Here is a 14,966-nt window from a genome sequence, read left to right on the forward strand (position 1 = left end):
CTTTATTTTCATGACTATTTACATTGTAGATTGTCACTGAAGGCATCAAATCTATGAATGAACACATGTGGGGTTATGTACTTAACAAAAAAAGGTGAAATAACTGAAAACATGTTGTATATTCTAGTTTCTTCAAAATAGCCACGCTTTGCTCTGATTACTACTTTGCACACTCTTGGCATTCTCTTGATGAACTTCAAGAGGTAGTCATCTGAAATGGTTTTAACTTCAACATGTGCTCATTCATAGTTGGGATGCCATCAGTGACAATCTACAATGTAAATAGTCATGAAAATAAAGAAAACACATTGAAATGAGAAGGTGGCCAAAAATGGTTCATAGTTGTGAAAACCCAGAAATCGGGTTAAAATAATACCCTAGTAACCCAAAAAATTTATTTCTCTTCATAAAAATAACTCCAAAATTTAACCCAACACTAGCAACTCACAAATTGAGTTATCCAAATAACCCAGCATTTTTTTTAGTGTGCATGGCCTCAGTGATTACTTATGGAGTATATTGTGAATAAATTGAGAACAGGAAGTGAACAAAAGTTTTAGCAACTGTTATGTAAAAGAAAAGGGGTAGGATTAAAATAAGCTCTGCTTCTTCCTACTCCTTTTCGGACATGTTAAATAGAGAAACTGGAAATTGTGATGTAACATGTTGTATGCTTGCATGTTCGAAATAAACTCAAACTCAACTCTCTTACACTGGCAAAGTTAAAATGTCAATGCAAGGATCAGCCAATGTGTTTACAGTGGTCCGAGTTCCTCTACACAACAGGACCACCTAAGTGTTTTTAGGAATTTACTGCCAAAATGTTTGCCTCCCAAGTTTTGAACTGACCTCAGGGGACGATATGGTGTCATTCCCAGGCCAAATTTGGTTAAATAGCCTGCTCTAAGGCATTCAAATCAAGTGTTTGTGTATTTTGTAGAATTTTTGGCCTGCACTAGTGTTCATCTTTGCGGATAAACAGCGCTGTCATGTTTCAGGTTTAGTTTATTCAACCACGTTTTGGACAACACACAATCGCACGTATAGAAGGTGCCATCATTTCCACGGCAGATATGTGAGCGTACACTACATTGACACTTTCCAATCATTTCCACGGCAGATGTGTGAGCGTACACTACATTGACACTTTCCAATAGAAAGGCACAGGAAAAGATGAGTGAAGAAAAGGACAATAAAGATAAGTCTTTAGAAAGAGCCTTCTTGAATAAACACTCTACGACATTAGATACAGTTGCACAATATAACGACAGCCAACGCAAGACATCGCAAACAATGCTCGTCCTCGCTAATATTTAGGTCAATATTGTTTGTTACCTTGTTTTTTTTCCACTAGCTGCCTTGCACAGGTGTACCTGATAAAATGTCCAGTGTGTGTACGCCTCTTTTCACTCCGCTATTCCGAGTGGGATGTGCAGTAACATTTCATATGCATAAGCCATGTGACATTACCGACAAATTCGATGTGTTGCAGGATAAATGGTCCAGTATTTTTCTTAATATCTTCATTGTCAGGTCAGAATTATGACCCCTCATTGCCTTTGAGTGACACTTAAAAAAATCCACTATTTTAATTACAATAAGCCTACTGTACATCAATTACCCTTTAGTGCAAAAACGTATTTCAGACTTTTTTTTTTCTAAAACATGTGCAAAGTTGTTTTTGAAAGAATGAAAAATATTAGCATCAATGAATGTACAGCACGAGTCGCGACACGACACTGTGATGTGTAATCTAAAGTCCCAACATGGATAAGACACTAAAATAATCATAGGAGGAATGAAAGCAAGTGCAGGCGCTCCAAAAGACTTGTGTGTAAAGTAAAGCTGCAAAATATTCTGAAATGTCAATCTTGATTTTTTTGGCTGGAATTCACACATTTCAGGGTTTCCCCCAGATTGCAAATATACTTGTGGTGGTGGGGGGCGTGACTGGAGGTGTGCTGAGGGCGTGTTCAACATGAGCGAACATATAATTTGCATAATCTGCTATGATAGATATATTTTCTTTAAAAAGGCTAAAATTGTATACATACATTTAAAAACCAATCTGTTATTATTATTATGTGGTGTTAACATATACAATACAAGCCAAAAGTTTGGACACACCTTCTCATTCAATGCGTTTTCTTTATTTTCATGACTATTTACATTGTCGATTGTCACATCAAAACTATGAATGAACACATGTGGAGTTATGTACTTAACAAAAAAAGGTGAAATAACTGAAAACATGTTTTATATTCTAGTTTCTTCAAAATAGCCACCCTTTGCTCTGATTACTGCTTTGCACGCTCTTGGCATTCTCTCGTAAGCTTCAAGAAGTAATGGGTTTTCACTTCACAGGTGTCATAGTTTTGATGCCTTCAGTGACAATCTACAATGTAAATAGTCATGAAAATAAAGAAAATGCATTGAAATGAGAAGGTGTGTCCAAACTTTTGGCCTGTACTGTATTTTTTTCTTACCGGTATATTGTCTTTTTTAATTGTTACTGCTTATTGTACTTTGTTGAGAATTTTTAAAGTTTTGAGAAACATCTTCAATCCATTCAGTGACTTTTTTAAAAACGACTGGAAACAAATCTAGCATCTTTCTCTGGTGTTATTGGAGACTGTACTCACTTTTAGAGACTCTACTTCTGTCGCTCCATGTCTTTGACAAACAGCGAGAGTCGGACGTCACACTTGCGAGCCTTTTTCTCCTCTTAATATTTGCAAATCTTTTACATATTTGCAAATATTCTTCTGGAGGCTACAATTCATTATATCACTTTATAACTAGATGAGGCAATTCCTTAAGGAATTGCGTGTGAATGCTCCAATGCTGACGTTGAACTGAAATCCTGGATTTTTTTTAGAATTGTTGAAGCAGAGCATACAATTTCCAAACAGGCGGAATATTTTGAAGTTGGAACCCTTTGTGTGTGGGAGTTGTGGAACTTTGAAGAATGTCCCATTGATTTCAATGGGAATTTCCAAAAAATGTGGGGATTTCGGAAAAAGTATGAATTTTTTTGAAAATGGTGAAAAAAAACAAACTTGAATGAGTTGAAATGGTTGGTGTTGAAATTTTTCAAATCGGTCGAGAAATGTTGAAGTAGTAACATTTTTAATTGAGAAATGGTATTAAGAAATTCCTGGAATTTCTGGAAAACTGGATATTTTTCCAGTTCAAAAAACAACTTAGTTTTTTGTCCTGGAATTAAGAGGAATGTTTGGACGGGGGAACGGTTGAAGTGGGTTGAAAAATGTGGAAGGAGTAGTCGCCAGAAAAAAGGGTCAAAAAAGGGTTTGAAAAAAACGGGAATTCCTGGAATTTTTTTTTACTTGGAAAAATACTGGTTTGAATGTCCAGGATGAATGGGATATGTTGAAGGTGGAATGGTTTTACTCGGTTGGAAAATGTGGAAATTAAATGAAGTTTGAAAAATGGCCAATTAATTTTGAATGGGAAAAATGTCGCGGAAAACATGGAATTCTGGGAATTTTTGGAAATGGTCTAGGGAAAGCCAACGATTCCCAAATAGGCTGAACAGTTTGAAATTGGAACGGTTTGAATCGGCTGAAAAATGTGGAAGGTAGAGCGCGCCAAAATCTGGAGAAGAAGTAGAAGTTGAAGAAGTTGAATAAATAGATGTATTTTGGTGTGGAAAACTAATTGTGTGAATGCTTTGGAGCATTCACACAATTAGTTTTCACGTAAAAAAAAAAAAATTAAGGAGAGCAAGCTTTTATCTTGCTGTGGCGGGCCGCAACGATCGATTACCTTAAGGGGAAACCCTGCGTGTGCACTCTTGCACGGCCATTTAGAAATGAATAGTATTTTTTCGTGCAGCATTAGTTGAAGAAGTCATACACACGACTATAAATCCTATTTTGACTCGCTAAAGCCTTCACTCGCCTCCTCTTTGTAAACATGGCCACTTGTGTCTAAGTTTTCAGTTCTTAGCTCATCCACAATCCTGGACACGCTTCCCAACAAACCGCTCATTCCATCCTCCATTTCCCCGTGGAAATCCACCTCCTCCACTTTCACTTGGCCTCCCATAGCGAGAAAGGCGTCCCCGCCGTGGAAGGCGTAACCGTAGCTGTTGGCCAAGTCGGCCTGAGCCGAGCTGGTGTTGTTGTCCTCGGACGCCACCCTCTCGCACCTGGCTTGGTGCCTCAGGAAGCTGTCTCTCCAGATGACTTTCTTCCCGCACGCCCCGCACTCGTATGGCCGCAGCCCTCCGTGGGTCTTCAGGTGCTTGGTGAGGTGATGCTTCATCTTGAACGACTTGGTGCAAACGGGGCAGCCGAAAGGCCGCAGGTTGAGGTGCTGCATCTTCACGTGGCGGTCGCGCATGCTCTTCAGGGTGAAGGCTTTTCCGCAGTGACAGAAATGGACCTTGCCCGAATACGGGGCGCCGGCCATGGTGACGGAGGACGAGGAGGACGGGGTGGGGGGCGAAGAAGGTGGCGGGAGAGTGGCGGAGGAAGGGGACACGTGGCGACCGGAGGCGGAGGTTAACGGCGAACCGCTCGCTGCCATGAGCATGCCAGAGCTGGTGAAATCAGCAGATGGAGGCACGAGAGGCCTCTGGGAAACCTGGCCCGTCCCATCTTCAATCTCATCATAGGTGTCCCTGTTGAAATTCCCTTCTGAGAGACATTTAAAGTCGTCCTCAGATTTACCGCCCTCCTCTCTCTCTTGCGGCCTGGACTCTTGCTGAGACCAGGGACCCGCCTGCCACTGCACCCGAGTGGGAACCACGCAGGACGCAACCAAAGTGCTCTCAGCTTTGTGGCAAGCATGAACACTGGACAAGTCTGTGCTCCTCGGCGCTCGATCTCTTACATCCTCCGCACTCACCTTCACAGACGCTCTCCTGAGGTCCTCGTTCTCCATTAGCATTGGCTGCAAGTCTGCTGGACAAACGATAAAGTGATATTAGAGCTTCCGTTACATCCCCAGTAGACATCATTGATTTAATGGCAGCAACTGCAGTATCCATCTGCAGGGTTCATACCAATGACATGGTCAAGTTCATTATTAGCATCATTGACAAACGTACATGCACAGCCATAGAATAAATCTAATTTAGGGGTGTAACGGTACGTGTATTTGTATTGAACCGTTTCGGTACGGGGGTTTCGGTTCGGTTCGGAGGTGTACCGAACGAGTTTCCACACGGACATATTAAGTAGCGTAACGCACGTTGTGTAAACAATGCACACCGAGGCACAACACACAGAATGCTAGCAACGACCGGGCTAGGACAACATGTAAAAGCCAGAGCTGGAAGACCCTCCTGCCTCGTTAAGATCTCCCGTTTGGGAACACTTTGGCTGCGCGATACAACAATGGAGGACGGAGGTTTGCCGACATTGTTCAGCAGCTGCTTCTGACAACACGTCAAACATGCTAACCCATTTGAAACGTCACCACCGCATTTAAGCAGCCTCTCCTCTGCGAGTCAGGCAGGGCTAAAGCAATAACAAATGTTTTCATAGCAGCAGATTTAAGACCATATTGCATTAGAAACTAGATTTTGACCCCCTTCTATGGTGGAAGAACAATAAGCCCATATATCCTCTTACTGCCAAGTTAGCCAGGCTGGTGGGGGAAAAGAAAAGTTAATCTGAGGCTGAGTTGACTTGAAACTGTTTAATGTTGCACTTTTTATATGTAGAAGAAAAGTTTTGTTGTTTTATTTAATCTGAGCAACAACTTGAGGCAGTTTAATGTTGATTAACGTGGACCCCGACTTAAACAAGTTGAAAACTTATTGGGGTGTTACCATTTAGTGGTCAATTGTACGGTATATGTACTGTACTGTGCAATCTAATAATAAAAGTCTCAATCAATCAATCAAAAAAAGCACTTTATATGTAGAAAGGTTTTGTTAAGAAACCATTCTGAGCCTTATCTTATTTAGTTTTTATTTTATATATGTTGACCACATTAACCCTGGCAATGGACCCTGTGTGTATATGTATGTTATGCCATTGTTTACTAATTTGGTAAATAAATAACCAAAAAAAATAAAACATTTTTGTTTTCTTACTGTAATGAACCGAACCGTGACCTCTAAACTGAGGTACGTACTGAACTGAAATTTTTGTGTACCGTTACACCCCTACTCTAATTAGATTGCTACTTGCCAGTTATGCATAATAATCGTCACCTTTTATGAAAAAAATCAATATACACCAAAACAATCCATAGTCAACACGCAATTGCTTCTCCGTAGGAGAAACCCATGTGGAAACCGAAATAACATGTCGTATAAAATGTTTAAGTAAAACGAGAGCAGTGTTTCATATGTATTCATGTGTTTGTTCCGACCCGCCAAGGACAAATATGGACCGCATTGAAAATATTTGGTGCTACCTTTCAGAATAATTGTATAGACGATACCGCAGCGCATTGAGAATTCCGTCCCGAGGGTATATTTGTTTAAAAGCTCAACCAACAAGTTGAAAACAATTTCTGCTGGCGTCTTGTGTGAGCAGCTCGCGCACCTGTGTCAGATAGATTATCAAGGAGACAGCCTGCATTGATTGCGTCACTGCCCAAAACCAACAGAACTGCGCCATTTGTAATTTACTTTTATATGGCTCCAACAGTTGTTTACATACAATTACGCAGTAATAAAATAAATACATGTTAATTAAATAATAATTTTTATGTTTCTTAAATAAACTCCATCCATCCATCCATTTTCTACTGCTTGTCCCTTTCGGGGTCGCTGGAGCCTATTTCAGCTGCATTCGGGCGGTAGGCAGGGTACACCCTGGACAAGTCGCCACCTCATCGCAGGGCCATCTTAAATAAACTGTCAATAAAGTTTAAAATAGAGCTTCACCACTGTAGTCATATTTTTTGCGCTTAAGAAACTTATCTAGGACTTTATCTCAAGTTTGTTATTACTGCCACAATTGGTGGAAAAGTGTCGTACAACTAAGCATAGGCGCCAATCCCGTGGGTGCTTCGGGGCCCGAGCACCCATGGACAATGCCGAGCACCCACGTGGGATTGATGGCAACTTTCAATCTTTAAAATAATTTTTAAAAAATCAGTCTTGTTGTAGTTAATTTTGTGGCGAGTTTGGTCCGTTTTACAAAATAATAAAGCCACAAATCATATGGGATATTAACTTCACTGAACGTCTATTTTTTTTTTTAATACACACACACCGAGCACCCACTGTCAGAAATGTAGATCGCCGTCTATGCAACTAAGTATCGCTGCGGCCCAGACAGACCACAGCTGAGAAGCAGATATATTTTGGCAGCCTTCTCGGAAAACACTGACCGAGACCCCACCTCACCAGCTGCAACCCAGTGCCACAGATTAAGTGCAGCTGTGTGGGAAACTAATGTGTTTATTAAAAAGACAATATGTATACTGTTCAATAGAACAAGTATTTTCAAATAGAATGAAATCACATTTTTATCCTTACCGATGTGACTTATTTGTGCAAAGCCTTCCCTTTTCTCCACCGCCGCTTCTCCAACTCCCTCATCAGCCTCAATTGCTCTTTTCTCGCTCTTCTTCTTCTTCTGTGTCATTTCATCACCATCGCCGCCACCGTCCATGTTCTTATCCAGCGGTCTGTCGGCGCTCTGCAGGGCTCCTCGAGGCGGACATCGGGGTTTTTGCTTTAGTCCCTCAGCACCAGAGCTACTGTGGCCAAAGTGTCCGCTTTTATTGTGATTTAACGTCCACGTCTCTTCGCAGCAGGCGTAATTGCTCTCGGCGAAGCCGGGTAGGGTATCGAGTTGGGAGTCGGCTACAGGCTGGGCGGACGAGGGCCGCGAGACGCCCCATCTTGAAAACTGCTGCGGTCGCCTCCATGTCGCTAAAGGAGGTAGAGTGTCCGGTTTAGCCACCTTCCTTCTTCCCTCTCTCTCGCCATACAAGCAGTCAGTGCTGCTGGGGGACTGCTGTCTGGACGCACTACCAGGATGAGCTGCCGAGGCCTCTGGCTGGTTTACGTCTGCCGAGGGCCGCTGCCTCTTTAGGATCTCCGTGCATTTGTCTACAATGTGCCACATCTGGAGGAAACTGGCCACGGTGACGTAGTTGACGATGTCATCGTGGACAATGCTCAGCTGGCCGGTGTAAGCAGAGCTGAGCACGCTCTCAAAGGCCACTGGGTCCATGACTGACGGGAGGGAAACTGATGTCACATTCTTCAGTAACACCTATTGAGCAAAAAAAACAAATGTTTTCAAGGATTTCCAGCATCTTACCAATTATTGACAATTATCTGACCAATTATTCAAATTTGAAGCACTTTGGAGCGTTTAGACTGGCAAGAAATATCCGATCTGTATCACTTGAGGGCAAAAAAATTTGATTTGGTGTGCAGTGTAAATGGGGCCTATGAGACCGTAGGTAGGCAAATTCAGTATACTAAGCCATTGCTTGGCAAAATAAGAAGTCTTATAGCAAGCGCCTCTGACCATTTCCTACATGACTTAAAAGAGAACTGCAGTCAACTTTGTAAAGCTTTATGAGCTATTTAAGGACCTGTGATCTGACCTACCTGGTCATGGAAGTACGGCGAGGATGCGGCGAGCACACAGCGGTGGGCCCTGTACACTTTCCCTTGAACATGGATGGAGAGGTCACACAGTCTGCCTTCCTCTCGCTGGCGATTGAGGTTGTCCAAAACGGCAGCACGGGCAGCCGGGAAACACACCTGGGCGGTCAAAGCACTGGAGCTCGGATCCATAGTCATAGAATACTAAAGAGAGAACTTTTGGGTAAGTAAATAGAAGTGAAGAGGATTACAATGCAAAATATACAGTACAGGCCAAAAGTTTGCACACACCTTCTCATTCAATGTGTTTTCTTTATTTCCATGACTATTTACATTGTAGATTGTCACATCAAAACTATGAATGAACACATGTGGAGTTACTGTATGTACTCAACAAAAAAAGGTGAAATAACTGAAAACATGTTTTATATTCTAGTTTCTTGGATGGCAGTAGTGTCTAGACTGCTGTGTGTTGCCGTTGTCAGGAAGTAGTCTTTGCCACTAAGCTGAAAGCGCCAGTCTTGTAGAGCTCTACAAATTGCCCATACATCCATTTACATTGTAGATTGTCACATCAAAACTATGAATGAACACATGTGGAGTTATGTACTTAACACAAAAAGGTGACATAACTGAAAACATGTTTTGTATTCTAGTTTCTTCAAAATAGCCACCCTTGCTCTGATTACTGCTTTGCACACTCTTGGCGTTCTCCCCATGAGCTTCAAGAGGTAGTCACCTGAAATGGTTTTCACTTTTTGATTTGATGCCTTCAGTGACAATCTACAATGTAAATAGTCATGAAAATGAAGAAAAAGCATTGAAATGAGAAGGTGTGTCCAAAGTTTTGGCCTGTACTGTATCTGCGCAAAGTAAGTTGATGACCTACGCATTTACTGCACATTCAATCTAAAAGGATACACAACCCAATGAACATTTAAAGTTAAGTTAAAGTTAAAGTACCAATGATTGTCACACACACACTAGGTGTGGCGAAATAATTCTCTGCATTTGACCCATCACCCTTGATCACCCCCTGGGAGGTGAAGGGAGCAGTGAGCAGCAGCGGTGGCCGCGCCCGGGAATAATTTTTGGTGATTTAACCCCCAATACCAACCCTTCATGCTTAGTGTCAAGCAGGGAGGTAATGGCTCCCATTTTTATAGTCTTTGGTATGACTCGGCCGGGGTTTGAACTCACGACCTACCGATCTCAGGGCGGACACTCTAACCACTAGCTGGACATTGAATATTGTGGAGTGTTTTTGATTTATTTTATTTTTCATACAAGTTTTTTATTTATTTTATTTGGCTTTTATCGTCGCATGGTTTTTTTTTCTGCAATATGGATCCCCCTGGGTCTGAAATAAAATGACTACTACTAACGAAATACCAGGTTTTATGTTGTGCAAAATAAAAACTCATTTTGAATTTCATATTAGGAAGTAAGAACCGTCTGGGACGGGGGTCAGCAACCCGCGGCTCTCGAGCCGCATGCGGCTCTTTAGTGCCGCCCTAGTGGCTCCCTGGAGCATTTTTAAAAAAGGATTGAAAATGGAAAAAGATTTTGTTTGAGGACAAACATGACACAAACCTTCCTGATTGTTAGAAAGCCCACTGTTTAATATGTTTAATATGAGTATTTGGTTCAAATCGTTTTGTCCTACTAATTTTGGCGGTTCTTGAACCCACCATAGCGTGGACTGTGACGAAACAGTTTGTTTAAATGTAAAATCTTCCACTCCTTTGTCTCCTTTTGTCCACCAAATATTTTATACTGTGCGTGAACGCGCAAAGGTGCGCTTTGTTGATGTTATTGACTGGTTGGATTGCTAATCAGGCATATTTGGTCAGTGCATGACTGCAAGCTAATCAATGCTAACATGCAATTTAGGCTCGCTGTATATACATATTGCATCATTATGCCTCATTTGTAGGTATATTTGAGTTCATTTAATATCCATTACTTTTATCCTCTTTGTACATAATTTAGTTTTTCATGTCTCATGACTAGAGATGTCCGATAAAATCGGCCTGCCAATATTATCGGCCGATAAATGCTTTAAAATGTAATATCGGAAATTATCGGTATCGTTTTTTTATTATCGGTATCATGTTTTTTTTATTAAATCAACATAAAAAACACAAGATATACTTACAATTAGTGCACCAAACCAAAAAACCTGCCTCCCCCATTTACACTCATTCACACGAAAGGGTTGTTTCTTTCTGTTATTAATATTCTGGTTCCTACATTATATATCAATATATATCAATACAGCCTGCAAGGGATACAGTCCGTAAGCACACATGATTGTGCGTGCTGCTGGTCCACTAATAGTACTAACCTTTAACAGTTAATTTTACTCATTTTCATTAATTACTAGTTTCTATGTAACTGTTTTTCTATTGTTTTACTTTCTTTTTTATTCAAGAATTTTTTTTAAATTTATTTATCTTATTTTATTAATTTTAAAAAAAAGGACCTTATCTTCACCATACCTGGTTGTCCAAATTAGGCATAATAATGAGTTAATGCCACGACTGTATATATCGGTATCGGTAATTAAGAGTTGGACAATATCGGATATCGGCAAAAAGCCATTATAATAATAATAATACCTGGGATTTATATAGCGCTTTTCTAAGTACCCAAAGTCGCTTTACATGTAGAACCCATCATTATCAGACATCCCCACTCATGACACATTATATGTATGTAATATTGGCTGCATTTCAGATAGTTGTTTGTGTGCCATGTTGTTCCAGACCACAGCAAACATTACCTAACTTGCCAAAGATTGTAATAAATCTATTAAAAGAAGACAGCCTGCCGTTTCCTTGAACTTAGACACACACATCTATACCTTTGGCCATTAAAAAACAGTCATTTCCAGGAGTTATCTCACCTTCTGAGTAGCCTCTGATTTACTAATGTTTTCCAATGTTGTAAAAATGTGTAGAATAAATATTACATTTCAACATTTCTGTCAACAAAGATTTGCTTCAGCCTGCGACACATAGTCATTTTGATAGTAGGCTATATAGCTAACATAGACACTTTCGTCATGTGTTGCCTTCATTACAAGACTTATATACGGCTTTTCATTTTTTGCGGCTCCAGACTGATTTGTTTTTTGTATTTTTGGTCCAATATGGCTCTTTCAACGTTTTGGGTTGCTGACCCCTGGTCTAGGAGCAGGGTAAATGTAAACATTGTGTGGCCACTCCTTATTGCAATGTTCATATTAGGAAGTAAGAACCGTCTAAGAGCAGGGTAAATGTAAACATTGTGTGGCCACTCCTTATTGCAATGTTCATATTAGGAAGTAAGAACCGTCTAGGAGCAGGGTAAATGTAAATATTGTGTGGCCACTCCTTATTGCAATGTTTCATATTAGGAAGAAAGAACCGTCTAGGAGCAGGGTAAATGTAAACATTGTGTGGCCACTCCTTATTGCAATGTAAACAACACACATACCCAGTAGCACACTTAGCTTCCCCGACTTAGCGTAACATGAAAAACTTTAACCAGCTTAACATTTTCCGTCAACTATTATCGTCAAATGTATCAACACCATTCCGTCAAGACATTTAACGACCGTCGTGGCATTTTGATACTTCTAATCCGAACTAAACCCGCGATTCCTTTATTAGCATTAGCAGCTAACCAAACGGCTATGACGCTAGATAGCAGTTAGCTTTCGTTACCTGCGGAGGAATCTTGCTTTTCAGTTCAAACAAGTGGCGTCTTGTGGCATTTTCAACAACATTGCCGGGGAAGGACGTGTAACGTGCATTCTTTTGTGGTTATTGTTAAGCTTTCTTTTGTTTTTTTATTGCGCCCTCACTCGCTGTATAGTTTTATTTTTATTTGTGTATTGTTAATGCGGAAGCGGATGTGACGTTCCCAAAAACGTGTGACGTCATCACGTTGTTGTTGTGGGCGTGCTCTTAATATAAATACATTTATTTATTTATTTATTTCATATTATTATTTATTACTTTTAATACTCTATCTGTATTTGCTTTTGTTTTCTTTCCTTGATGTTGAAAATGCCCTGACTTTGGTTGGAATTATAAATGTATGTTTGTTGTTCAATAAAAAAAAAAAAAAAAATTGTATTTATTTTTTTTCATATCTTTTATTATTAATATTTATTACTTTTAATACTCTATCTGTATTTGCTGTTGTTTTCTTTCCTTAATGTTGAAAATGCCTTGACTTTGGTTGGAATTATAAATGTATGTTTGTTGTTCAATTTAAAAAAACTACAAATGCATTTTTTTATTTTTAATATTTTTTATTATTATTATTTATTACTTTTAATACTCTATCTGTATTTGCTTTTGTTTTATTTCCTTGATGTTGAAAATGCCCTGACTTTGGTTGGAATTATAAATGTATGTTTGTTGTTCAATAAAAAAAAAAAAAAAAATACATTTTTATTTTTTTTCATATCTTTTATTATTATTATTTATTACTTTTAATACTCTATCTTTATTTGCTTTTGTTTTCTTTCCTTGATGTTGAAAAGGCCTTGACTTTGGTGTGAATTATAAATGTATGTTTGTTGTTCAATAAAAAAAAAAAAAAAACTATTGAGTAAACAACTGTAGAACATAAAATTGTATAATGTAGTTGATATTTTTAAAAGGTTTATTGCAAGTGCAATAACTGTATTGTTGTGGACTTATTTTGTTGAGAAAATATGCATTATCATTTCTTATTTTGTTTAAAATCTGTAACCTAAAATAAATAAATAATCTTTGTAATAATTTGTCAAATGCAATGTACCACTTTTATGCAGACGACACCATTATTTATTGCTGTTCAACCTCCATCACTCAGGCTTTTGAGTTTTTACAAGCTGCTTTTGATGTCATCCAGGCTCGCTTATTTGATCTTGAATTGGTTTTAAATACAGATAAAAGCAAGGTAATGTTTTCTCTCATTCAAGGGTGCTACTGGAAAATATTCCAAATATTGTAACATCAAATGGAAACCCTATAGAGCAGGTCTTAAATTACAAGTACTTGGGTTTTACTCTTGATCAGGAGCTTTCATTTAAATCCCATATTAACAACTTGGTCTCTAAGCTTAGCTTAGCTTTCATTTAAAGCCCATATTAACAACTTGGTCTCTAAGCTTAGGGTAAAGCTTGGTTTCTTTTTTAGAAATAAAAACTGCTTCTCTCTTAAAGTCAGAAAGAAATTGGTGACAGCAACTATCTTGCCTTCTGATCTCTCTCTCTCTCTCTCTCTCTCTCTCTCTCTCTCTCTCTCTATGTCCACTACTTGATGTCCATATCCCCACCCCCCCACCCCACCCCCCCTCCACACTCCTGATTGTAAATAATGTAAATAATTCAATGTGATTATCTTGTGTGATGACTGTATTATGATGATAGTATATATGATAGTATATATCTGTATCATGAATCAATTTAAGTGGACCCCGACTTAAACAAGTTGAAAAACTTATTCGGGTGTTACCATTTAGTGGTCAATTGTACGGAATATGTACTTCACTGTGCAACCTACTAATAAAAGTCTCAATCAATCAATCAAAGCCTGTAATTGATTATGGAGACGTGCTTTATTTTAGTGCTTCAGCTAAATGCCTCCAGTCCTTGGACACTGTTTTTCATTCAGCACTAAGATTTGTTACTGGCTGTCGTAGTCTCACCCACCATTGTCAACTGTATATGAAGTCAGACTTATCTTCATTGAGTGCACGCAGATACACACATTGGCTGACTATCATTTATAAGGCTCTTTTAGGTTTAATACCTCTATACTTGTGTACTCTGTTACAAAGAAAAAGCAGCTCTTACGCATTACGTTCTAACAATTTGTATGTTTTTACTGTTCCTCATGTACGGACTGAATTTGGCAAAAGAGCTTTTGGCATTGCTGCCCCTATGGCATGGAACGCATTGCAGACGAAACTGAAACTTACAGAACTACTTCCATTTGGAGCCTTCCGTTCTGTCCTGAGGGACAAACAGCGAGAGACGTTTGCACAGTGCCTGTGTTTTTAAAGATGTAAATCTCTGTTGTTTTACGGTTCTCTTATGTATTTTAAAATGTATGTCTTAATGTATTATTTTTGAAACTGCTCTGTGACATGTGCTGTTGACCTCTTGGCCAGGTCACCCTTGTGAAAGAGATCTTGATCTCAATGGGTTTTCTTATCTGGTTAAATAAAGGTTCTAACCTGTGTTTGATTACAATCACTCTCAACGAATAAATGGCAAATCAGTCATTGAGCATTACACTTTAAGTACAGTAAACCGTATTGATATCGGCAATACTGGACCTGTATTTAGCAGGTCTTGCATCGACTCGATACCAACATTTTCAGTATCATCCACCCCAACGGGTGTTAAGTGACAGGCGATGGAGCCCCGCCC

At 39.4% G+C, this 14,966-nt stretch overlaps 1 protein-coding gene across 2 annotated transcripts; it reads right to left on the reverse strand.

The window, feature by feature from the left end:
• Positions 1 to 763: 763 nt before the first annotated feature.
• On the reverse strand, positions 764 to 12,431 carry zbtb22a (zinc finger and BTB domain containing 22a). Of its 2 annotated transcripts, none has more exons than XM_062029523.1 (4): positions 12,262 to 12,431; positions 8,555 to 8,755; positions 7,466 to 8,210; positions 764 to 4,925 (listed from the first exon to the last, which is right to left on the reverse strand). In XM_062029523.1, the coding sequence occupies exons 2-4, from the start codon at positions 8,747 to 8,749 to the stop codon at positions 3,892 to 3,894; spliced, it is 1,974 nt and encodes a 657-aa protein (XP_061885507.1). In that variant the 5' UTR covers positions 8,750 to 8,755; positions 12,262 to 12,431; the 3' UTR covers positions 764 to 3,891. The 2 variants fall into 2 exon arrangements, with proteins under 2 accessions (XP_061885507.1, XP_061885506.1); XM_062029522.1 differs by having other exon boundaries at positions 764 to 4,928.
• Between the last annotated feature and the right edge of the window lie 2,535 nt (positions 12,432 to 14,966).

The sequence above is a fragment of the Entelurus aequoreus genome, linkage group LG20 (assembly GCF_033978785.1).
Source record: "Entelurus aequoreus isolate RoL-2023_Sb linkage group LG20, RoL_Eaeq_v1.1, whole genome shotgun sequence".
NCBI classification, from domain to species: domain Eukaryota; kingdom Metazoa; phylum Chordata; class Actinopteri; order Syngnathiformes; family Syngnathidae; genus Entelurus; species Entelurus aequoreus.